Source organism: Suillus paluster (genome assembly GCF_016628075.1).
Source record: "Suillus paluster strain FC165 chromosome Unknown EDB91scaffold_25, whole genome shotgun sequence".
Taxonomy (NCBI): Eukaryota; Fungi; Basidiomycota; class Agaricomycetes; order Boletales; family Suillaceae; genus Suillus; species Suillus paluster.
In genome coordinates this window covers 142,740-166,365 of record NW_024537585.1, presented here as the reverse complement: position 1 = coordinate 166,365, position 23,626 = coordinate 142,740, and the positions used below count along the sequence as shown (strand labels likewise).

At 46.7% G+C, this 23,626-nt stretch overlaps 6 protein-coding genes across 6 annotated transcripts; 2 read left to right on the top strand and 4 right to left on the bottom strand.

Moving 5' to 3' along the window:
* Nucleotides 1–487: 487 nt before the first annotated feature.
* EDB91DRAFT_1132453 (uncharacterized protein) lies at nt 488–1,043 on the top strand (the record flags this gene model as incomplete). Its single annotated transcript, XM_041318688.1, has 3 exons — nt 488–650; nt 706–757; nt 815–1,043. Coding segments are annotated over exons 1-3 (274 nt in total), but the record flags the coding sequence as incomplete, so codon positions are not given.
* A 4,036-nt stretch (nt 1,044–5,079) lies between these two features.
* EDB91DRAFT_1248329 (uncharacterized protein) lies at nt 5,080–7,433 on the bottom strand (the record flags this gene model as incomplete). The annotated part of the gene is made up of 7 exons (XM_041322921.1): nt 5,080–5,101; nt 5,150–5,979; nt 6,032–6,141; nt 6,194–6,370; nt 6,429–6,535; nt 6,762–7,138; nt 7,191–7,433. The coding sequence occupies 7 exons, from the start codon at nt 7,431–7,433 to the stop codon at nt 5,080–5,082; spliced, it is 1,866 nt and encodes a 621-aa protein (XP_041177253.1).
* A 5,926-nt stretch (nt 7,434–13,359) lies between these two features.
* Nucleotides 13,360–14,175, bottom strand: EDB91DRAFT_1248327 (uncharacterized protein; the record flags this gene model as incomplete). Its single annotated transcript, XM_041322920.1, has 3 exons — nt 13,360–13,500; nt 13,569–13,895; nt 13,969–14,175. The coding sequence occupies 3 exons, from the start codon at nt 14,173–14,175 to the stop codon at nt 13,360–13,362; spliced, it is 675 nt and encodes a 224-aa protein (XP_041177252.1).
* A 225-nt stretch (nt 14,176–14,400) lies between these two features.
* On the bottom strand, nt 14,401–17,148 carry EDB91DRAFT_1082000 (uncharacterized protein; the record flags this gene model as incomplete). The annotated part of the gene is made up of 8 exons (XM_041315444.1): nt 14,401–14,669; nt 14,730–14,917; nt 15,017–15,254; nt 15,296–15,610; nt 15,681–15,872; nt 15,949–16,091; nt 16,409–16,911; nt 16,972–17,148. 8 exons carry the CDS (start codon nt 17,146–17,148, stop codon nt 14,401–14,403), a joined length of 2,025 nt encoding a protein of 674 aa, XP_041177251.1.
* A 3,066-nt stretch (nt 17,149–20,214) lies between these two features.
* EDB91DRAFT_1248324 (uncharacterized protein) lies at nt 20,215–21,979 on the top strand (the record flags this gene model as incomplete). Its single annotated transcript, XM_041322919.1, has 4 exons — nt 20,215–20,424; nt 20,485–20,885; nt 21,671–21,771; nt 21,840–21,979. 4 exons carry the CDS (start codon nt 20,215–20,217, stop codon nt 21,977–21,979), a joined length of 852 nt encoding a protein of 283 aa, XP_041177250.1.
* A 519-nt stretch (nt 21,980–22,498) lies between these two features.
* Nucleotides 22,499–23,562, bottom strand: EDB91DRAFT_1081998 (uncharacterized protein; the record flags this gene model as incomplete). Its single annotated transcript, XM_041315443.1, has 5 exons — nt 22,499–22,704; nt 22,754–22,894; nt 22,964–23,320; nt 23,376–23,453; nt 23,508–23,562. The coding sequence occupies 5 exons, from the start codon at nt 23,560–23,562 to the stop codon at nt 22,499–22,501; spliced, it is 837 nt and encodes a 278-aa protein (XP_041177249.1).
* Nucleotides 23,563–23,626: the final 64 nt, after the last annotated feature.

Here is a 23,626-nt window from a genome sequence, read left to right as displayed (position 1 = left end):
TTACAGCCTCGAACAACTCATCTGAGGATGTTGCATTAGAGTTATCGCTAAACAAGGGGCCACACAGTTAGTAACCGAGTTAGAGACCTTTATTATACCTCGGGACGTCCACGATCCCTTCTGCGGAAGACCAAACTCAAACATCAAATTTGCGCAGGAGTTTTGGCATCTACGAGGCGGCCGTGACGAGCTTCGTCGATTCAAGAATGGTCGTGTTACGGAGAGTGTTGTTTGGAAAGTCACCACGTCCGATGAACGTGGACATATCTGACGAGTAACGCGAAGCCTTGCCACATCAACTTCTCATGACGTTCACAGTTCTTCTCGAGCCTGCAGAGAATCGAGATTATCATGCATTTTGGCTCAATTGTTTTTGCCTAAAGTAGGCATCTCACAAGCACAGCGAGTAATGCATTTACGCTCACACTGGAGGTTTCAGCCTTTAAAACACCTGTGTGGTACTGCTATAACTTTTCCTCATTCCCTTCCACAAACTTCATTATGTTTACTTCCCGTTCCATCATCTTTGCGCTGATCAGCTTCCTCGCTGGCGCAAATGCGTGTGTACAGTGCCCAGCCACATTGAACACCAACAGTAGGGTCATGAAACTACACAATACCCTCCCGGACGTCAGTTTCACAGCTTGCGTGTGCGTCACACCCACGCATCTTCATTGAACAAAGTAACTGATGCGCCGGCGGCAGATACGATATCAACAATAGCGGCGGCCCAACAGTGTCCTGTCAATATGACAACGTAAGTATTTTCTGGATATTGTGCATCTCATCGTTGACATGCTAGCGATGGCATCAGGACGACGGCGAGCTCGTGTATGGGTTTCAGTCTTGTCCGCGTGCAGTAATTGCGTCGAAGGGTAGGTGCTTAACGTGATGTGAAGAAGTTGGGGAGACTGCAGCCGTGTGTGTGCCAGAGAATTGTCGCATCTTGCTTTAGCTAGTTGCATCATCCTAACCCCCTATTAGAATACCTTCGTGATGTCCTTACTAGAATCATGCCCGGTCATCATAGCAATCAATCAACCTCACCAGGATCATCTGCTAGTCCACTCTAGAGCTCTGCCATGTCTGTGCCTTAGAACTTAATGCTGTTTCTGATGCCCGTCCCTCACAATACGGAGTTGATGTGACTCTCCGATCCGGTTCAACATCTCCACTCGGAGCGCTCCTCTCGAATTCACTTGGATAGTCTCCGTTCGCAACGCGATCCTTACCAACGTGCCAGGTCGTATGGAGAAGAGCGCTGTACTCTAAGCATTTCAAGGCAGTATATCCGAGAATATTTCGACCAACCTCGGGGCACGTCAGCCTACCAAGCCTCGTCTCCCTCACCTTGTCAAGCCACATGCACTGGTAACCCTCAGTACATGCATGTCAAGCCCCACTCATGTCGCCCCTATGCTGCGTTAAGCCACATGTAACCTCTGAATCAGTACCATCTCAAGCCCGACCCATGCAGCATCAGACCTTGATCATGCTGCGTCAAGTCAATCCCTGCAATCTTCACCCATGCCGTGTCAATGTTGCCTAGTGCCGCGTCGCTGAGATTCATATATGTCACGTCAGTACCACTGCCCGAATCATACCCTGATCATACTACATTGCATAGTTTGCATCAGAAAAGTAGCAATCTTTATTCTGCAGCACGCGACTTGTTTTGGTCGTGTGTATTGCAGTCTGTGTCAAAATGCATCATGTCATGTCACCAGCTGCACACTATGTAGGCATGTAGGTGCAAACAATGCTCAGGTATATTTTCTGTCTATCATACTCGTCGAGTACTAACAGAATTCACGAGGGGTGTAACATCTCCGGAGGAAAGTATGTAATTGAATATAACTGTGCTGCATCAGCCTTGTGCAGATACACATACTTGTCTATTACTGATGCTTCGTAATTTCAAGCCACACGGCAATGGTCATAAGAGTAGGGAATGTAGTGAGATTGATGTAGACTAGCTGAAGCCTGACAGTACTATGGCAGCTTTGAGTCTTTGACGCGACTCAAGTCGCGTCACAGTCGCGTCACGGCCAGGACCGCTTCCGGTGTTTGCCGATGATGATCAAACCGACACAAATTTGATTTGAAGATCTACGCGTCGACTCTGATCTACACATACCCAGCTAGCGCTCAGACCCTTCACTGGGCGTGTTGACTGCTAACGGCTGTGCGCTAATAGATCTGACCGATCTGGGTAACCCGGGAGTTGCACAGCTCGGCCTGATCTATGATGTGCTGAAAACCATCCTCTTCTCAAGCCGCATCTCCCCCTAGCAGCATGGTAGTTCTATTTGGTGGCGAAGACCTACCTTGAAGATGATTGGGTATCCTTGTAGATGCTCATGTTTTCACATTGACTTGCTCACTTGCCTCCACTACATAGCTGGCCCAAGAATCAAGATGCACTAAGAGAAGGTTGGATATTATGTTCGCGGTACATAATACGGGTCCAGTCAGAAAAAAGTAGCGTCCCAAACAACGTGCACGACAAGCCCCACAAAACACAGCTAGACGTAACAAAGGATCAACTGGAATTATAGAGGTTTGTAATTCAAGCACTCGGTTTTAAATTTCGTCCTGTGGCGCATTAACGCAACCCAGGGTTGCCGGGTTTCTGTGAGAAAGTGCGAGAGGAAAAGACCCCGTCGAAGAAGGGGTGGGTTAAATGAGCGGCCTGGCGAGAACAAATCAGTAGAAAACTCAGCTCCTAATAGTAGCGAACGGAGAGCAGAAGGTGGCCCAGACTAAATGTAAAGACAGCATTCGGTAGAGTGTTGTACTTGAAGCATCACTAGGACAACGAAGCGAATTAAGATGTGCGAGAACCGAAATTGTCGAGACGACAAAGCAGGCGACAGAGGTGAATGTGCAAGCAGAGATACGTGAGCCTGATGAGGATGGGAGATGATCGAACCGGTAGCAAAAATGCACAGCGCCTGGAGGGTGCGGCTACGACCGGCAGTGAGGTTCATCGACCAACACATAGGCAGTGGGGAATAAGAAACCAGAGGCGGTTGAACCAGCGCTTGTAGACTAGAGCTTCGATAGAGGGGGCAGTTTCGTTCGGTCACTGACGAGGCCATTCCCTTCAAGTGTCGCAGGGGAATGATTGATGCTGCATGACGTCTTCACGCAGAGGAGTGTTGCATTCCGAAATCACTGGGTCAGACCAGGCATGCAAAACCTCGGCCCCAAGAGGCCTAGCTGACGCATGTTTGCAGTCGTCCGCTAGTGCAGGCAGTCTTTTCATAAATAGGGCAAGCGGTGTGTTGGTGCTCCAGTCTCGGTGAGGGCGGCGGGAGAAGAGCTTGATGGTAATTGTCTAACGACCTTGAGAGTCAGATTTCCTTGACTCTTTGCATGGTTTGAGCACGGCAGCGTGGGGTGGGGTCATGGAGTACTTATTTGGAATGACAACGCACTGAGTCACCTGGAGTAGACATATACTCATACGACGGCAGGTTAGCGGACGGGACACGAGAATCTGAATCGTAATACCCCAATTATCGGTTGAATTTTCCTGGTAAGCAATGTCTCAGTAGGAGGCGGTACCTAGATTGAAGCTACAGAGGACGGACTGGTAATCTTGATATGCGCGCTAAGCATTTCGAGTTAGTTAAATACACGTCCAACTGCGGTCTAGCAGTTGTCTTTACCTCGCTTAAGCAGGACATTGCACCACCATCTCACGACTGCCTCATTTTCGGTCTCCTGCCCTGGCAGCACAGCCAAACCAGCATCAACTTCTAGTTTTTCGATCAAATACCCAAGGCATCCACTGCCCATTGTCGAGCTAGGTCAAGCAGACCTATATCTCATCGACCCTGCACCGTTTGTACTGGTTGGCCATCTACATTATATTTTTGGCTTGCAATATGAACAAATGAAAGATATCTCACCGGAGACCAGTGCCGCCCTCCACATCTCCAGTAAGAGCATAGCCGACATGTTTCCAAGACTATACGTGCACCCCAAAGACGCTTGGTAATGGACACGTCGAAACCAAAGTTTAACAACAGTTAGAATATTTGCCATCGATGCAGGCCCTATTGTCATATTGATGCAAGATGGTGTTGCAGTTGTAGGGATGTAATGATGCATCAGCGCTGCAGTGTATTCTTGGATGGAGTAATGCATTAGCAATGCATCAGTAATGCATCAACGATGCATCCTGATGCTTTACAGCTGATGGCGCATCATGCATCAATGATGCATCAAATCCGATCGATATTTTGAAAATTAGGAATCGTCCCACGGTCACTCTTAGGCACTTGTACTCGATCAACAATACCCGCTACCACCTGCTAGCCGCCATATGCTGCGCACTGATCCGTCCTGCAGCCCCGCAGCTGTGTGCCACCACCCTTGTCAGTATACAATCAGGAATCGTCCAACGGTTGCAGTCCTTGTACCTGATAACAATGCCCAGGTCCATATCCCGCCGCCTGCTCGCTGCCATGCGCTGCGCATGGTTCCCTTGGGCTCACAGCTGCGTGCAACCACCCTTACCACTATACCATCCCTCGACTCCGCCTTCCGAGTCATGTGCGAACTAAACATTAATGGGCGCGGCCACTCTCAGGGCATGGGTCCACACCTTTGGATAGGGCGGGCTGCAGAGAGTGACTCATGGGATAGGGTGGGCTAGGGTGGACTGCAGAGAGCGCCTCAGATCAGCAAGATATAGACAGGGAGTCCGCCCAGAATGATACCCAGACCGCGCCCCATATCAATTACACTTACCAAATTACAATGCCTTCGAGGTACTTCGAGGATGTTTCCCTAGCACACTGACTCGACCCAATGTACTAGTTCGTGCCCTCGAACTTCATCACACTTCGCCCCATCACAGTATTCCACCCTTGCAATATACTTAGTGATTAAATTGATGACACGACACAACTATGTTCGTTCGTCACTGATACGATGAAAACAGAGACTATTACTCATAGAACTACGATATAGATCAAGCAGAGAAGCAGATTCCGAGACTTGTATGATACGAAATGAAACAAATTGAGCCAACAAGTAAATTTGCGATCACGACAAGAAAACATAGGCTCATGCCTTCGTACATATTTTCCTGTGTCCATTGAGCAAGTGAGGATAGACTAAGATAACGGGGACATACTTGGTAGGAATCATACCCTCCATAGTTGCGTTATTGGGACGCTTCGTTGATGTTCCACCCGACCCAATGGTGTCAGCGATTTCACTCCGCCTCGATTTGATCAGAACATGTTTGGAAGCACGTGGAGCTGCCCCAGAATTGACTGCAGGCCCAGGATTCTGTGTCGTAGTGGCAGTATCAAGGGCAGTTGCAGCAGTGTGTGATGTCTCCATTATCATACCAGACTTGGCGAGAGGTTGTACTTTGGGTTTAGCTGCATTCACGGATGTGATGGCGGGTGCGATGGCAGGGGTGGGATCCATGGTGGGATTGCCTTTGACTTTGGCAGCTGAAGGCTTTGGCTTACACTTGCACTTAGACTTAGCAAGCCCAGTGCCAGTGTGAGCCTCGGCAAGATCTTGCGCGCCCTCATTTGGAGAAGGAAGATTTGCTGCTGGAAGAACGGGATCCTGACTAGTAAATTGAGGAAGGACGTCGATGTCATCCTGCTCAGGTGTGGTTGTGCTGCGCTCAGCAGAGATCGGGGAACTCAAGAAAGAGTTCAGACTAGGCATGTCCCACCTCTGTGAATCAAGGGTGCCGTGATTCCAAGCGTGTGTGTCGTATTGCGCATCATAGAACCCCTCAATAGTATTGTCAGTGAACAAGGGTGCTGATGAGCCGAATGCCGAAGGAAATGAGTCCTGTGGGGTGCCGCAGGTACCAAAAAAACCCATCGACATAAGTTTGGCATGGGAAAAGGATGGCACCTGCCAATCCAGTGATACATCAGGCAGGGCCTGTGCAAGTGATGCATTGGGGGCCTGTTCGAGTGATGCATCAGATTGTGCCTGTGCCGCAAAATGTCAGATGGCTTAGTAGAGAACAACGAAAGGTTCTTACCTCAGAATAGAATCCGGAATGATCAAGTGGTGCATCACTGATGCTGGCTTCAGTGTTATGAAAGCGCGTAATTGATGCATCACTGAGTCCGGTCGAGGAACTAGCCAAGCCTGTCATTGATGCATCAGCTTGCATTAGGTAGATGTGAAACAATATAAATACCTGGATGATCCCAGTCCATGGAATTATTAGCCGATCCTTTGTTGTTCTCTCCAGTATCCTCTCCATTTTCTTCTGCCAGTGCTTCACTGGCTTCTCCACCACTGTCGCATCGCTCGAGCTCCTTAGTCTCATCTTCCCCTGTGACATCTTGCAGGAGTGGGTTGCGCTCATTCGCAGCTGATGGTCAAGTGCTAGGGTAAGTCTGTAGCGACTTAGAAAATAAGGATTAGCTTACAGAAGATTAATTCAGTGTATTGCTGATATTCGGCAAGGAAGGTGTTGTCCTTGTCAGGGCATAATTGAGCAAAGTTACTTCTGGCGGGGGTTTCTGATGGATGACACCTAACTAAGGTAAGCTTGGTAGTTATGTTTATGGTTTGATGCACTTATGATAATGTTACAACGTCCCAATTGTGCCTTGGGTCCGGTCCAGCGCATGTGAAGGAGACTATAAATCAAGTCTTTTTTTTGACAAGGCGTGCAAGCGTTGGCATATGATCAGTAAATCGTCAATACCTCTATAGGCCTGTGAGTACCATCAAAATTATAAAGATTAATTAGTACTTACTTTGCAATAGCATCAGCATCAATTTCGTTGTCGTCATCATCTTTGTGGTTTGACTTGCCCTTCTTTACCTTCTTCTGCTTGTTATACTTCTCTCTGACCTCCTGCTTAACTTCATCCGACTTGTCTTCTAGAAGCTCTTTGCAAAATTTTTGGCCCAATGCTATGTGGCGACCAGATGTAGTTACATTACCTGCCTCTTGTTCAGCCTTGACAAGAGGTTTGATCCGTTCGTCGTACACCATATCCATGTAAATTTCTTCAACTGATTTTGCGTGTGACTTCGGTAGCAGGGCAGCTTCAAAGATGGATGCATCCTTCTTTAAGCCGTGATTTTTCTTGGATGCGTTTGTGTGCCAATGGAACCAGGTCTGCAATTGCTACCAAGGTTTTGCTTTAGTGATCAAATATTGTCCACATTTGACGACTAACAAGTTTACGCACATCTTCAGCATCACCTACTGCAGTTTCTTGCACCTTTGTTAGTATTGTTTCCACAAGGATGTCGGGGAATAGGATTGCTCGCTCGGGCCATGTTTTAAACCAATAAAGATGAATCTTGGGCCAGAAGAGCGTGTAGTCCTTGTCCTCGCTGCTGTGTAGGGCGGTATACTCTGGCAACTGTTCTTGGAGCCATTTACACTGCTCTTTAGTAGTCCACAGAGCTTGTGGCATCTGCCATATGATTTTCAGTCGAGTACATTGCTAATAGAGGCACTGTCATACCTTTTTTCTTGCTGTGTGCAATGATAGACGATTTTTCCCATTTACAACGTATCCGTCTTTATATCATTCCACCGGCATCTGATCAGGGCCTGATGCAAATCAATATTGGCCCATGAAAAAAGACCTAATTTAGTGATGACTTACTACAGGATCTGACCACAGGTCAATGAAAACAAACATGGTGGTACTGGCACCAGTCTGTGTTTGTGGTGGAGCGGGTAATGAGGCAACCAAACCTAATAGAGCGGTTTCGAGTTGCTGAATACCATTATGGATTGATCAAGGTGAGCCTGGATGATGATGTGCGTAGAAGACTGACTTTACCTGTGCCTAGGATCCTATCCCAATGTTGTGAAGACTGCATTGAAGATGCATGTGTCCAGTGGCATAGTGAGTTTCGCTTTCAAGCACCTGGGAGACGCTGATAACCATTGTCAAAGGGGAAGAAGATACCGTGACAGTGAAAGCTCACACTAGGCTGTGGTACATAGAGCATTGTAAATTGAAGCATATTGCCTAGAACAAGCGGAGACTCACCTGGGCATTGAATATCGGAATTCAGCATTTGCATGAACCGCTAGTATGGGCCAGCAGTAGTTATTGAGTGAAGATTCCAACAGTTGAAACGAGCTGGAGAGTATTGCGATAAGTACATGTGTCATATTGGACAGCTGCTAGATACTCACCTGGACCACAAATGATTAATACAACACGGTGTGAAAAGGCATGAGTGAACCAGCAGTAGTTATTGAGCAATGACTCGTTCCAATGTTATCATGATTGAAGTTGATTGAAATGAGCCAAAAGCAGCTGCAGTGCAATTACTAACTAAGAGCTGATGTCAACATGAACTATGTGATCAACGCCGACTTCAATCATTCTATCTTAACAACTGAGATGCAGCCACAAAAGCATGGTCTGGGGATCTATGTGATCAACACCGACTCCAAGAATTCTTCCTTCCTGTCTTTACATCACAGCCACAAAATCATGCTCCATGCAATGCCGGTTCTTTCAACACAAATATCTTCTGTAAGTTTGTGCTGTCCCCATGTACCTTGGGTTATTGATGTGCCACCAAAGATGCCTTACCGCTGGGAGCTGTGTGATTGACACCGACTCCAATAATTCTTCCTTCCTGACTTTACATCTCATGTGCAGCAGGTATTCAATGCCAGTACCCACTATACATCTTTCTTCCACTGTTCTTCAAGATGTACCCCTCATGGTACATTCTGGTCATGGCTCTTGTGCAAAATCACATTCACTTTCCTAGACATACCCAATGTCCCTGCTGGGATCATAGACGATTTCATCGTTCATTGTGCGTACTGTACTCTTGATCTTAATGACTTGCAGTAATCGTTATGATGCATCAGTGATGCATCCGGTGACTCATGCCGTCTGAAATCTCAGCAACACAAATCAAATTTCAATACCGGTACCCTATCAGCTCGCTGTTTTAAGTCTAATCAAGTTTGCTAGACCCTGCCACGACATCAAATTTAACATGATTCAGAGTGAGTAGTCCACTATATCACTGGTGGCAGATCATAAGGCTAACTCAGAAACCACTGTGAATACTAGTTTGCTCTACTCGCATTGACCACCGCTCATATAACATTGTCAATGCCTGAGATTCAGGGTGAGTGGTTTACTTTATTAACAGAGGCACTTCTCAGGCTAACTCAAAATCCACAGTACAAAGTTTCAGCTTCCCCTCTCCCTAAATACCTCTTAATGCGCGACCTGCTCAGTATTATCACGACACCCTACATGGCCGAACCAGTGGAGTCTGTGACCGTGTATGAGGGCAGTATAGAGTTTGAGGAGGCTGCAAACGCCATGGCAGATGAATGCCTGCTATATTCATATTAAGGAGTGTTCTATAATATGCCCACCCGGTGTGATCTAAAACCTCCTTTTTATTGTGTTACTTGGGGCCATTACATCGGAGTGTTTCCATCATTTATCTGGTGAGTTTTCATGTTCTCATTAAAACATCTTTGACACCTAATAACCTGTTGTAGGAATGCCGTGAAAACCAAACTTTGGACACCAGGCAATTACATCGCTAACTATGTTACTGTTCGGTCGCTTGTTGTAGGAGAACAGAAGGTCCATCGTGCCATCAGATGTAAGCTTGCAGCGAGCAAGTGACACCAGTAGGTTTGATGCTATACTTTGTTTGGTAGCATTTGCTGACATCTCGTCAGCTTTAGAGTTAGTATGTAGGCATTACTTAGTTTTTAGTTCGGACTAGTTATTCCGAAGGACGTCGTACCACAAGAATGACAAGTACTAGTCATTTTGAGAATAACAATGTCATTTACATATGTTTCTCTAACCCTGAATGTGCAAATACTCGAGCGGCTCCCACCAAGCATTAGCTCAGACCAGCCTGTTGAACACCAGACTCAATGGAAAATGTCTACTACAGATACTGCTTGTGCTATTGGCTCTTCTGCATCCTCAGTTCAGACTATTATATGCACTAAGGCAACGTTGAAGCGGAAGAAAAAACCCAAGCTCAATTTTTACCACTCAGTGCCTTCAAGCTCTCGCCAGCATACCCAATATCAAGTTCACCAAGATGGGTCCATCAGCTATACATTGCAGTGTATTAAACCTCCCAAAAATGCTAAACTGACCATCAATAATCAATCTTGTGCTGCACTGACTCTGCATGATGCACCATTTTCGATTCCTGAGCCATTTGATGATCTCCCGCTCGACATTTCTTTAGACTCTTTAGGCCAGCAAAGAAGAAAACAGGCAGCAGGTGTATGTACACTATGATTTTCCGAATCCTTCCATATGTCCCTCACTGTGATTATCCAGGATCATCCTTTGTTGATGTGGTTGAAGTACCAAGGATTATTCCTTCGTGAAATAATCCGTCTGGAAGGCAGATGCAACAAAGTCGGTGCTCAGTGTTGCTCGGAATGTGATTGTCCCACCCCAGAGTACAGGTGTCATGACTGTTTAGGCTCAGAACTCTATTGCTCAGCTTGCATCTTGTCAGCTCATGTACGAGCCCCTTCAGTGAATTCACCCATCTGAGACGGGCAGCCGGGCGTGACAATGTACTGATAGAGACGAGCCATCCGGTGTGGGCTGGTGGCAATAATTGTACTGTGATAGATGAGTGGGCCGAGGGTGTGGTGTATCTGAGGTAAACAGATGGGCCAGGGGTATATAGTATGCATGGTAGTATAGCAATGTACTATATAGGTAATTATGAATGGTGGTGAATCCAGTGTGTGATAGCAAGTGGGCCAGTAAATAAGGTGCAATGGAGACGAGTGGGCTGGTAGATGAGGTGCAATGGAGATGAGTGGGCCGGTAGATGAGATGCAATGAAGATGAGGGGGCCGGGAAATAGGGTGCAATGGAGATGAGTAGGCCAGCGGTGTGGGCTGGTAAATGAGGTGAAGTCAAGATGGGTGGGCCAGAATATGAGATGCAATGTAGACGAGGGGGCCGGTGTTATGGGATGCAGTGGAGACAGGTAGGCCGGTAAACCAGGTGAAATAAAGATGGGTGGGCCGGCATTGCAGGGTGCAATGGAGACGAGTGGGCCGGTAAACCAGGTGAAATTGAGCCGGGTGGGCCAGGGTGATGGGGTGCAGTGGAGACAGGTGGGCTGGTAGACCAGGTGAAATCAAGATGGGTGGGCCGGCATTGTGGGGTGCAGTGGAGATGGGTGGGCCGGTAGACCAGGTAAAATCAAGACGGGTGGGCCGGGGTTATGGGGTGTAGTGGAGACGGGTGGGCCGGTAGACCAGGTGAAATCAAGTGGGCTGGCATTGTGGGGTGCAGTGGAGACGGGTGGGCCGGTAGACCAGGTAAAATCAAGACAGGTGGGCCGGGGTTATGGGGTGCAGTGGAGACGGGTGGGCCGGTAGACCAGGTAAAATCAAGACAGATGGGCCGGGGTTATGGGGTGCAGTGGAGATGGATGGGCCGGTAGACCAGGTGAAATCAAGACGGGTGGGCCGACATTGCAGGGTGCAGTGGAGACGGGTGGGCCGGTACTATGGGGTGCAATGGAGACCGGTGCGTGTGTGCAAAAACCATATTTGGTGGATCCATACAGTAACCGGCATATCCATGATAGAACCACCAGAGGATTCATTGTGTAGCAACACAAGATCTACCGGAAATATATCTTTGAATAACATCACTTGTCTAAATATTTACAGTCTGTTGACCCAGAGTGCTCAAATCTATTCTATATCAACTGGGTCCCTGAATTTCACATTGCCATATTTTGCATAATCTGTGCTTGGAGTCCCAACGAAGTTATGAATGCTGTCGTGCATGTACCATGCAGTGACAATCCGGTTGCCTTCTTCTACATTCATGTAATGTCTCACCAGGCGACATGATGAAGCCAACATTGAGCCGGAGTCATATAGAAACTTGATTCCAAGGTTCATAAAATCCATGATCACCGGCTGATAAACACCAGCAGTCGTCATGATATCAAATGCCGCCGGTCGGCACTTTGGGTCTCTATGAGGCGGTGTCTGGCAATTGCATATGACTGACACAACATTGAATATGGATGTCCAGCATTGTAGATGATGATACATCTCATGCAAATGATATTGGGTCGCCCATTCGCCCAGCCTGACTTGGGTTTCCATTCTGGCCCAATAAAGATCAGGGTGCATGACTCGAAGTGCAGCCGAAACTAGTATACCGGACCTTTGAAGGGAGGTTGTAATGTTCCGACTGACATCACCTTTCAGTGCAGCAGATACCTCGGGTGAAAACCCATCTTCCGGGTCAAGATTTGGGAAACCATGTTTCTGGAATACTTAGAACCAGCAACTTCAATGCATATGGACCGGACATACCTCTCTTCCTTGCTGAAACCATGCAGGGGATATATTGATGCAACCAGGCATGATCTTCCCATCTGGACTTGGATGAAAGTTAGACCGATGGGTCCTCCATTCAACAGTCCTACCAGTTGTTATGCTGTGCTTCAATAAATCACTCATGGAATGCGTTGCACCATGCATATCTTGCTGTTATGTATGTCCAGCTGAGCTGAAATGAGAAATGAAGATCAATGAAAGACTAACCATCATCATAGCAGTCATTGCTCCAGGCAAATACCAGACAATGATTCTACCTCCGGAATCGACGACGACGGCTGGTGTTGTCAAGAAATACTTCTGTTCAGGGGGGAATCTGTTGAAGAGGGTCTGCTCTCGTTTCGCACTTCGACCGGATTCATCTTTGTCCAGGGCATCATTGTATCTGACCATGTCTATTTTGAGATGAACTGTATGGTGGTTAGTTGACCAGAATTGGGCGATGGAACGGTATACCTACCGGCATTGGAGTATGCAGTGGCCATCACATTGGCGAGATGCTCTAATGCAATGCAAGTGTCAATTTCCAAGAGTCCAAGCTTCATGTTTTTTACCAGTCGTTGATGAATTATGGACATGAAAATCTCGTGAACCAATTCACCGGCAAGGTAGGTCTGATACAAAGCCCAGTCTAGTGGGATTGCGACCATGTCTGGAAAACCAAATGAGTGATGGAAAAACACCACTGTTGAATGATAGCTGGAGAGATAGTAGTTGGAGAAAATAGCTTCACATTCACACGGCCTGATTGCAAAGACAAAAACCAGTGCTTCTCATTTACATTGCAGTGAATATGACAGTAACATATGATAGTATAACATATTGACCGGATGCTGGCAGATGTCAGGTTGTCCTTGACTGCACCCAGGATGCACTATGCACTGACATTTGTGTTCAACCGGTCAATGAGTGCCTGTGAGGATGCGACAGCCCTTGTGAGTTCATCAATTGGCCCAACCAATCTGGCCAACCTATCACTCGAGCTTCTAAGATTCTTCATCCTTCCCTGTAATATATCCAGCAACTCTCTCCCAATTGGCGTCTTGTGGCACTGCACAAGAGATGTTGAACCGGTTGTGTCTGGCAGCGGATCCGGGCCCTGAAGAATATATGGGAGCAGGCCGGACCTTACATGATCCGGCTATTTTGGATGTTGTGAGCATCTGGTGTAGATTAACATGATCTGAGGGCTTACGAGTTGTGAACAGTGAAATCCAACCAAATCCATCACATCTTGGATGGATGACTTTGGCAACATATCAGACACCCGGCAAGAACCAAGACTTTCCTTCCACCAGTCATTGAAGTAGTCCGGCATATGAGCAATGTCATAGTCATCGCATGCGTTGGAATCAACAGACAGGCGCAATGCCTTGATATCCTGCAGGATAGCATCAACATCCGGTCGCCAGTCCACCAATGTGTGTGCAGTCATGATTGCAAGCACCCCCTTGAGAAGGTAGGGAATGACAGCAGACAACCGGGTGAGAAAAGATATATTGATGAAAGGGGTTACAAAGGTCTATATGACAGGGGAGAAGATGAGTGCAAGAGAAGATGAGTGCAAGAGAATATCAGCATGGCCGGATACCTACCTCCATCTCCCATTTCATCAAGATGTAAAAAATTTCGGCATAGCCAGGCATGTCAGTGGCAAAACTCTTGTCAACATAGAGGCGCATGGCCAACAACCAGGAATTGGCATAGAATAAGGCGTGAGAGATATCCCCAGCAGTGATGTGATTGCCCTTAGCGGCAATGATGACTTGGTCAGGAGGGATGAGAGTTGCAGAATTGTTCATGGAGGGAATGTGTTAGGCTGTAGTGAGACCGACACTTAAAATTATTTATATGTGTCAACCATAATTTCATATTACCTAACTGGTGTTATGAAAGATCCAACCAGTACCAAGAACTATCTATACAACCAGCTGCATGAACTATCCAACCGGTAACATGAACCACCCGCCTGGTACCATTAACTATCTGACCGGTGGCATCAAATACATGACCGGTACCATGAACCATCAAACCGGTACATCTGGCTGACCCATCATCTTCCAGAAAGTATCTTCTGCATGTCCTGCTAGTTGGTGATATATGTGAGATTGTTGGGCAGCATAACATGTATGTCTGGTGAGCCCTGCAGAAGTTGCGGTGTCCATATGACTAAGCCATTGCTTGGCTTTGTGGTTAAAGAAATTAATGGACCACTGCATTTCATGTTTGACGAGAATAACCTCCTCATTCCAACGATCATGCAGTGCTTTCGTCCGGAGCCAATTCACCCGATAAACTATTGTGAGAATATGTGAGACCGGACATCCTGATACCACCGGATACAGCAGACACTCACATTCCGTCATCCAGTCATTGCCTGATGTGTCGCCCTGAACATCCAAGGACCAGAACCATGAAAGAGTCATGTCCCTCTGACCACGTGCATTGGGATCCGCCACTGCAGAGCTTGTTTTCAGGTCTTCTTTCTTCAAAGGAAGGTATTTCTTCAAGAGGTCGTGGTCAGGGAGATTAGCCAGTTGCAACCTGCATTTCAAATATATACTGGCATTGAGATTTACTGCTGTTTCCACTGAGCAAATTTGAGTCCATGCCCTGGTGGATGAGGCCTGTGACTTGGCTGACCGGACAGTATTGCGGAATATGACGGCTTTATCTCCCAAATGAACTCTAATGGCATGGAGTGCATCATTGGCCTGGCCTTCCCGAAGGGTAGTTTCTTCTTTCATGAGATCCATAAGACCTAACTCCTTGCACCTGACCTGACTAATGTTGGATGGCAGGGGTATGACAGTGATCTCCGGTTGAAATATGGAAGTATCATGTATATCCGGCTCCAGATCATCATCGAGATCGGAGTTGTCTTCATAATCATCCGTTCATAATCATCCAGGAGTGAATTACAAACTCTGTTGACCAGCAAATCTGGGTCATTCACATCGACTTGAACTCTGAGATAAGTAGGAGCCACCATGAGAAAGCTTGTGATGTGAGTTTGAAGCTTGTCTTGGAGTCGGGCCACTCTCAATAATTGCATGTCTGTGGGATGCTTTCCCAGCCGTTTCACATCCCTAGCAAGAGAGATTTGAGATTCCTCTATGGTGAGACCAGTTGCGAGCCAGGTGGCAGCTCCTCGGCGACCGGGGGAGTTGGTGACCAGATGTTCCGGGCAATTTTGAGCCTGCAGGAGGCGCAACTCCTGCTGTTTTCTAGTGGGAGCTGCACATGGCCAGATGATAATCAGAACATGATCAGACCTGCCAGATGAGCGGTAGAAGTGGACACTGACCCTTTTCCAACCGGACCTCATAGATGTCCATAGCTGTCGGATCATCCAGTCTGTTTGCATGAGCGAGTGCCTCCTCTGCCTCCCAAAGAATGACCATGTCAGGGTGAGGTGTTTTGCTGAGATTTTGGAATGCAAATTTGCTCTCAGCAGCACCCTTGATTGCCTCTTTTAACTTTGTGCAGAGAAACTTAGCTACAGGGTGAATCAGCCAGAAAGTATCATGTATGAGACCAGAAGATATTTGAACATCCGGAGGTGGGCGACTTACTGATGCGAATAATTTTCATGAAGTTGCAAACATTCATCTGATAATCTAATACCTCCTTGTGATGCGGGGTTCCCATGCCCCTGGCCGATGGGGAGATGATGTTCAAAGGCACCCAGAGGGTCTCCATGATCTCTCTGTCTATCCTGCCAGCCCCATGGATGAAATTTGATGCATACCGGACAAAGCAGCTGTCCTGGTGGCCATGTACATGCCACAAACCTATTCCAGGAATGATATCCATGCCGATGGGGATGGAAATATATATACTGGAAGCGATCCGGTCCTTCAAATACTTGTTATACTGACAATTTATGTCATAAAAAGTTATGGCTCAAGAGATTCCATCAGTCTTATAGTTGAGTGCTTGACTCAACACATAGTCCATGTTCATCTGCCTGATTATTCCCAGTAAGACCTGTAAGTCCAGAGATCAAAGTGACCGGATGCGATGTGTACTCACCTTTCGCCTTTCTGAAAATCCACCATGGAATGTGGGACAAAACATCCATGCCATGCACATGCACATCCTCCTATACTGGTGGCTTCCAGCCTTTGCCGGGAGGCGTTTGCTTGATTGACCGCCTGGTGATTGTTGCAATCTGACTTTTGGACATGGTCTTGAGCAATGGACAAATGACTCTTGTATCTTTCATTGGAGACCATGAATGTGAGACCATCCATCAATGATACTTCATCGGATGGATTCACCAGATGCATGTGCTCGGCTTTGAAATTACCATCCATGACCAAAGACCTGGTGATGAGCCAAGAAGGTGCTTCATCAGGCTGGGCGACTACACCGGTAGACAGGTCCAAGTTTATCCCAGGTTGCAGACATGCGGGGCAAAATAGGGTGAGATCACCGGCCATTGGCTGGTCATCTTTGTGGGCAAATCCATGCCACTTGTAAAGCTTGCATTGTCGCCACTGCCTGGAAGTTCTCATGAGCTCTCTGTAGCGATCCTACAGATATTGTTCTTTAATGATGGGATGGTCAAGTACAGAAAATGAAACTTAGCTTACCGGAACCATCAGTGGAAAGATGCTTGAGGTTAGTCTGCGAATTTTGCTGTAGTAATTCATCGCTGATGTCCCGCACTCAAGATTGTCTAGCAGAAAGTTGTCCAAGACAGAGAATGTAAATGCAGTTTTCGGTCTGGTGAAAGAAGCTGGGAACAAGCCTGTTTGGAAGAGCTGCATGTCTTGGTTGAGAGAACCAGGGCAGTGGCAATACCATATGGAAAGAGAGTGAACTCCGGACTTATCCACTACAGTTATAGCTGGATGATCTGAATTTGTGACCGGTGGGATAGAAGGTCCCTCCGGATAGTCATTGTAGTCTATATTTTCATCGGTATCTGACCATTCAAAGATGTCTGACATGTAATCTGTGCTGCTGGGACATGGAGTGCCGTTGTGGGGAATTCCCCCACTGTAGGTGTAAAACCCCATCCTTTCTGCATCGTCTCACATCAGTTCCGCGTATTCCGCACGTTCTGTGTTTCCCGCGCATCGTCCGATGGGTTCCGCATTCCCGCGCATCCTTCGGAACCCGCCCGCACTATCCGATATTCCCACGCATCATCGGACAACCTTTGCATGTCCTGTCCCTATCCTTCCAGGTCCATTGGTATGCTGTATCTCTCTTCCCATTGTTCCTAACGTTATCTGGATCAAATTGACACATGCCCTTATGGCACGGACCCCTATTCCGGAGTATTGCACTCATGTGCACTGCCTGCCTTCACTTCCGCTTCCTGAGAGACTTACTACCTGTACCTCAGTGTTCCTTAAAAATAATCTTCCCTTTAAGTAGTGGTACTCAGGGCTTGGGGGTATTTTATCGAATCCCATCTTTTACCTTCCCACTTTCCCTTCACCTTACTAGAGGACCGCTTTGACTTATGCCCACTATCAATCTAACCTTGTGATATACTTCCTTTGATTTTGCCTGCAAGTTCCAACAAATCAGTATGTTCCACACTTTATCCTGTTTGAGTTCCGTTTCATTCCTTTCCATTCCGCTTGAGTTCCGCTCGGGTTCCGCTTGTTCCGCGCAAGTTCTGCTTGTTCCGCATTTTTGCGGATCCTCATCCTACCTGCGGTAGGGTTGATTAGGGTCATTTAGACAGAGACTAGTACTCCCCAGTAGCAATCCCCTTTAGGGTCGAGCGTGCTTGTTCTCAAGTGAGGCAGTAGGCAGCAAAGACCCAACTGTGTAGTAGATGGATTTCTCTCTGCTGCACTTGTTGTATCCACACCGTCATGAGTGAGGTGAATGTGGAGGCTGACTTTAATGAGCGAAGTTTCTTGAAAAAATGATCCGGTCCATTGACTGATGCGATGGAATGGATGTCTTTGATGCTGTATTCTGCAGCAGTCTGTGCAAAAGAGGGGCTCATTGAAACAGCCATGACATTTATACACCCCATCCTTCTTGCACACTGAGCAAAGTCGGTCTGCCGGAGGGGCTTCTCTGACCATGAGTAAGTTTATATAGTCCTTGAACTTGCCCTTCCATTGCCAGAGATATGCATTCTGACCCTGTATGATCCAGTCAGATTCAGACTCTGGAAATGAGGATGACTGCTGCTTGCCAGAGATTTCGGTAATTTAGGCTGGGGGATGTCACCTTGGTCAAAGTCAAAGTCAGGACCTTCATGGAGCATCTGAGAGGACCCGGATTTTTGCTTTGAAGGAGATTTCATCGGTGATGATGTTGCCGACTTTGCTTTTGGAGACCATGAGTCTTTCACCCAAGATGATCTGGATCCTCTGGCTGTAGTTTTCTCCTTGAGCTTATACAGCTGAGGCAATCGTTTCTTCATAGGAGGAGTGTATGTGATTCCTTTTTGTTTAGTCTTTGCCATATTGATACTACCACCGGAAAGGATTGTTGAACCAGGGAGTGCACTTAAGCTTGATGACTGGGAGGTACTTGACTCCACTGGATCGTGCTTCCATCAACTCTGAACTGTCGGCATCACCTCATTTTCCCTTGTTTAGTCATGGAGCAACCCAATGTGAAGTTATGTGCCTACTGGAACAAGGGACCGATTTGATAATCCAACTGGATCATTGTTCTGGTGTCATATTACTATAAAGGACATATTCCCTTGCTGTTAGTCATTCAGCAACCTGATGTGAAGTTCTACCGGAGCAAGGGACTGATTTTATAATCCAACCCGATCACTGTTCTGGTGTCATATTACTATAAAGGATATTTTGCCTTGCTGTTAGTCATTCAGCAACAGTCATGTGCCTACCGGAGCAAAGGACCGATTTGATAATCCAAGCAGATCATTGTCATATGACCATAAAGGATAATGAAGTCCACAACGATCTCTCCATTTAGGATATATAGGTTGGAGTGACCGGTGACATTTCAAGGTTCAAGATTAAGAGGCTCCAGCAGTAACATATACTTCTTTCTAATCAGTGTCACAGGGTGTTGGTCTCAGAAGTAATTCAGGTATTATAACAGGAGCTCAGGCTGAAGCAGTCAGTATGAGTTAGAGGATGCATGTGGGCAATCACAACAAGAATTGATGGATTATGGCATTCAGTGTGTCACTGCCAGCAAATTATACTTCCCAGTTAGATGATGTATGTGAGGCAATGTGAACACATTGGATGAACTTCAGTGAGGACACTGGCATTGTAAAACATGCTCCAAGGGAACAGTTCAAACCAATAACCCATTCTATGGACATGAACAGGCTTCTCATTTGTGCACATATTTTATTATTCATCTCTTTGCTTGTCCTCAGTATCCCCTATCATCTTTGAATTCTCAAGTCAAGTTGCAACATTTCATTGCCTATGGTTTGCACCTCACCAAACCGCATGGCTCTGTCACATTTTCTGCTCTTGTCCTCCTGCAGCACTTGAAGCACTGCTGGGGGATGTTCGGGACACTGGCTGTTTGTATCTGCATTCATGCTGGCCTCCAAAGTCATTTGTGATGATACTTACTCGAGCATGTCAGAGTTTAGCTGCACAGGGCCCGTATGTAATATTTGAGAGTATAGCTGTATGCTGCTCATATGCTATATAATAAAGGTCCAAGTCTGTATGTTTTTACAGTTCTAAATTATATGTACCAGAAACACATGAGATGTTGAGGGTATCATGCCAATAAATGAGTGTTGACTTGCTGGCAGACAATCTCTTGTTCGGTTTGCTGTCAGGTACATTGCTTAAGTGACCTAATACTGTGCAATACACATACATGCTTTTGTCTACCAACCCATCAACTACTTTGCAATGCCCCCATCCAACTCATCAGTGGACAGCCCAGAAAAGACTAAGAAGCAAAAATTGACGGAGGAAGAGGTGCTGGTCTTACAATCTCACCTAGAAAAATGGAAGGAAGCAGCCACTGAGGATAGAAAAGTCATTCTGAAGGCAGCCATGAAAGAGGCCAAAGTGCATGCCCCTGCTATGCATGCCCAGTTATTGAAGAAGAGGAAAACAGTGAGCAGTTGATCTTCTAATGTTATACATGACTGCTGACTTTTTTCATGATGAATCAAGATGTACCGGGAGTGGTTCTATAACCGGAGAGCTGAAAAGACTCGCAAAAAGAAGTTGGGTCAGAAATGGAATGCCCGGTTGGTGGTAGAACAGCAGCACAAGGAGGAGATCATTGAAAAGACCGGAGCAAGGCCTGGATTGGAGGAATTCATCAAAAGATACCAGCCAACCCTCACTGCAGTCATGGCCAGTCTATCGAAAGAGCAGCTGAAGGAAGCAAAGCAGACTGCGATAGAGTGGTCTAGTGATGGTCCTCCTACAGAGGTCCAGGCCGAGTTTGCAAAGAAGAAAGCACCTGGTATGATGAAGGACCTGGCGACTCAGTTATGGAGGCATGCCGGTATGAGGATATTCATATTGTCCGCGTGGAAAATGGAGGAAGGCGAAGTGAGGATCAATGGGTGAGTTCTACTTTCACCCTCAACCGGTGTGGGTACAACAAGTGCAGCGGAGAGAAGTCAATCTACTACACAGTTGGGTCTTTGCTGCCTGCTGCCTCGCTTGGGAACAAGTGCGTTCGACCCTTAAGGGGATTGCTACTGGGGAATACTAGTCTCTGTCTAAAACGACCCTACAGGATGAAAGATCCGCAAAAGCGGATGAAGCGGATAGGATGCGAAACGTACAGATTCGTCGGATGGAGCGGATGGCACTTGCGGATCGGACAGGATGCGAATCAAAGTTGAAGGAAGTTCATTAAAGGTTAGATGGATAGTGAGTATAAGTCAAAGTGATCTTCTGGTAGGGTGCAGGAAAAGTGGGAGAAAGTTACATGAAGTAAGTATTTTTCGAAACCCTCCATGCTTATAGGGTACAGTATTTTCAAGGAACATAGATATATAGGTAGCGAGTCTAGACCATGCCATAAGCTATCCAAAAAATACTGGAGTGTGAGAGGATATGTCTGTGTTCAGTCAGTAACAAGAAAATGCGTGTGAGTACGTACCAATGAGGTAGAATGGACGTGGACAGGACAGATGCGGCGGATGCGCGAGCTATAGGGGGAGATCCGAAGGTATCCGCATGTCATCCAAAAAGCGGATGGGTATCGGATGGAATGGATAGGTGTCGGATGGACGTTGGATGGATGTTGGATGGATGCCTGATGCATCGGAAAAGTGGTGCATACGAGCCTAGCGTAGGGATACTCCCTACACTGGTAAAGATCGCCTGATCCGGTTGGAAGAATTGACTTCAATGAAAAGTTGGAGGGCAATAGTTTTACAGGTACAAAGGACTGGAAGCCCATGATATTGGAGTGGAATGCCTATGCTGGAGAAGAGTTTGGTAAGCTTCTTTTTTCACAATCTTGCATCATTCAATCAAGCACTTATCACACTTGGGGATGATACCAGGAGTTGACCAGAATGAAGATGACAATGACAATGAGGGGGATGGGAAGAAGAGGAGAAAACCAAGGGGAAAGAAGGATGATTATCCTTTGGGGGTGGATTACCTATGGGCTTCCGGTTATACCGGACATTCAGAACCTTAACCTAGAGAGCAAGCAACATCTCATCCGGATGTTCCTCACAAAACACTATAGCGAGTTTCACAAATCATGCATCTGGAGTGCTGATCAACTGACTGGCTATTTTTCAGGGTTTTGCAGCAAAAGGGCAGAGGCATCTGTGCCATGGTCCGCAGTGATGTATGCTCAGGGTAACTTCGTTGAGGCCAAGTTTTTACCTACCAGCGGGAAGATCAAGGAACCTTCAAAGCTTCAGTTAGTTGAAGTCGACTGGCTCTTAGAGTTCTGGTGTCAGAGACAGAAGGACAAGGTTCGCCCAACGTTTGAATTCAAAGCCTGGGAAGGCCATGATAAGAAGATGAGAGAACCGGTAGAAACAATCTCGGGTGAGGATTCCGACACCGGACTCAGACAATTGGCAGCAGAGACCAGGGTTCCGGTCAAAAAGTCAACCGGAAAGGCGAGCAGGAGTTTGGATAGATGGACATTTTATATTACAAGTATTGTAGACAGGTGTAGATAGTGCTTGACTGGATAGATACATCATGTTGACAGTTGAGGTATCGATATCAGTTGACATGCCAGCAATAAGTCTCGAGTGAACCCAAAGACTTGCTCCCTTGCAAAGGCCTCTTCTGGCGACATTGCACCACCATCCCTGTCCATCTCCAACCGGTACACTGCAACTTGCAAATCACCTACTGCCCGCTGAATAACAAACCCAATGGGATCCGGTTGACTGACGGCTACTGAATGCAGGTGATTAATCATTTAATATCTAACAAAATGAAGACTTACATGACTGATCCGGAAACTCATTGACCGGATCCGCTTGAAAACCCATCTCCAAGGGGCTCTCTGCCGGTTGAATATTGTTCCCCATGTCTGGAACATCATCTACCATATCTGTGTCAAAACCCATCTGTAGAGGCCAGCCTTCTAGTTGATTATCATTGAATGAATTGAAAATGAGAAAGTCAATGTATTAGATATAGTCTAGCGGCGCACCTGTGTTACCGGCCAGATGACCAACTTGCAGAGAGTTTGCCGGGTGAAGGGAGAGTGCATCATCTCCGGATTCGGGTAGAAATCCCATGTCAAACACATCATCGTCCGACTCCAGTGGGAATTCCATGTCCAATGCTTCTGACTCTGGAGGAAATCCCAGGTCCAACGCGATGTTGGATGACTGGTCATTGTCAGACAGGGTGGGGAATTGCATGTCCAAAGGGTCAGACATCCGGTCATCATCAGACAATGAAAATCCCATGTCTAATGACTGGCGCTCCTCAGTGGTCTGTGAGTCCAACATCTTCAATTTTTTACCATCCTTCCACCGGTCATGAGCTGACAAGACATCCAAATCTCCAAGACAAATGTCAATTGTCAGTGTGACAGGCCGGAATGAGATAAAACTCACATTCAGCCATGCTTGAACAATCCATCAAAGGGTCATTGTAAGTGCGCTCCTCGTGTTCTGGCTCTAATAAGACAAATACTAGTGTGCCGGATAATGTCAACAGGTACATTCCCAAAGGCAATGATTTCTCACCTTCATCCTCACTAGATAGTTGTAAATATTCTTGCGCAATCGCCGAGGATGACATGGTTTTCTTTCTTGTGTTGGGTGCCTTCTTTAAATTGAAGTTCTTCATGTGATCGCCGGAACAA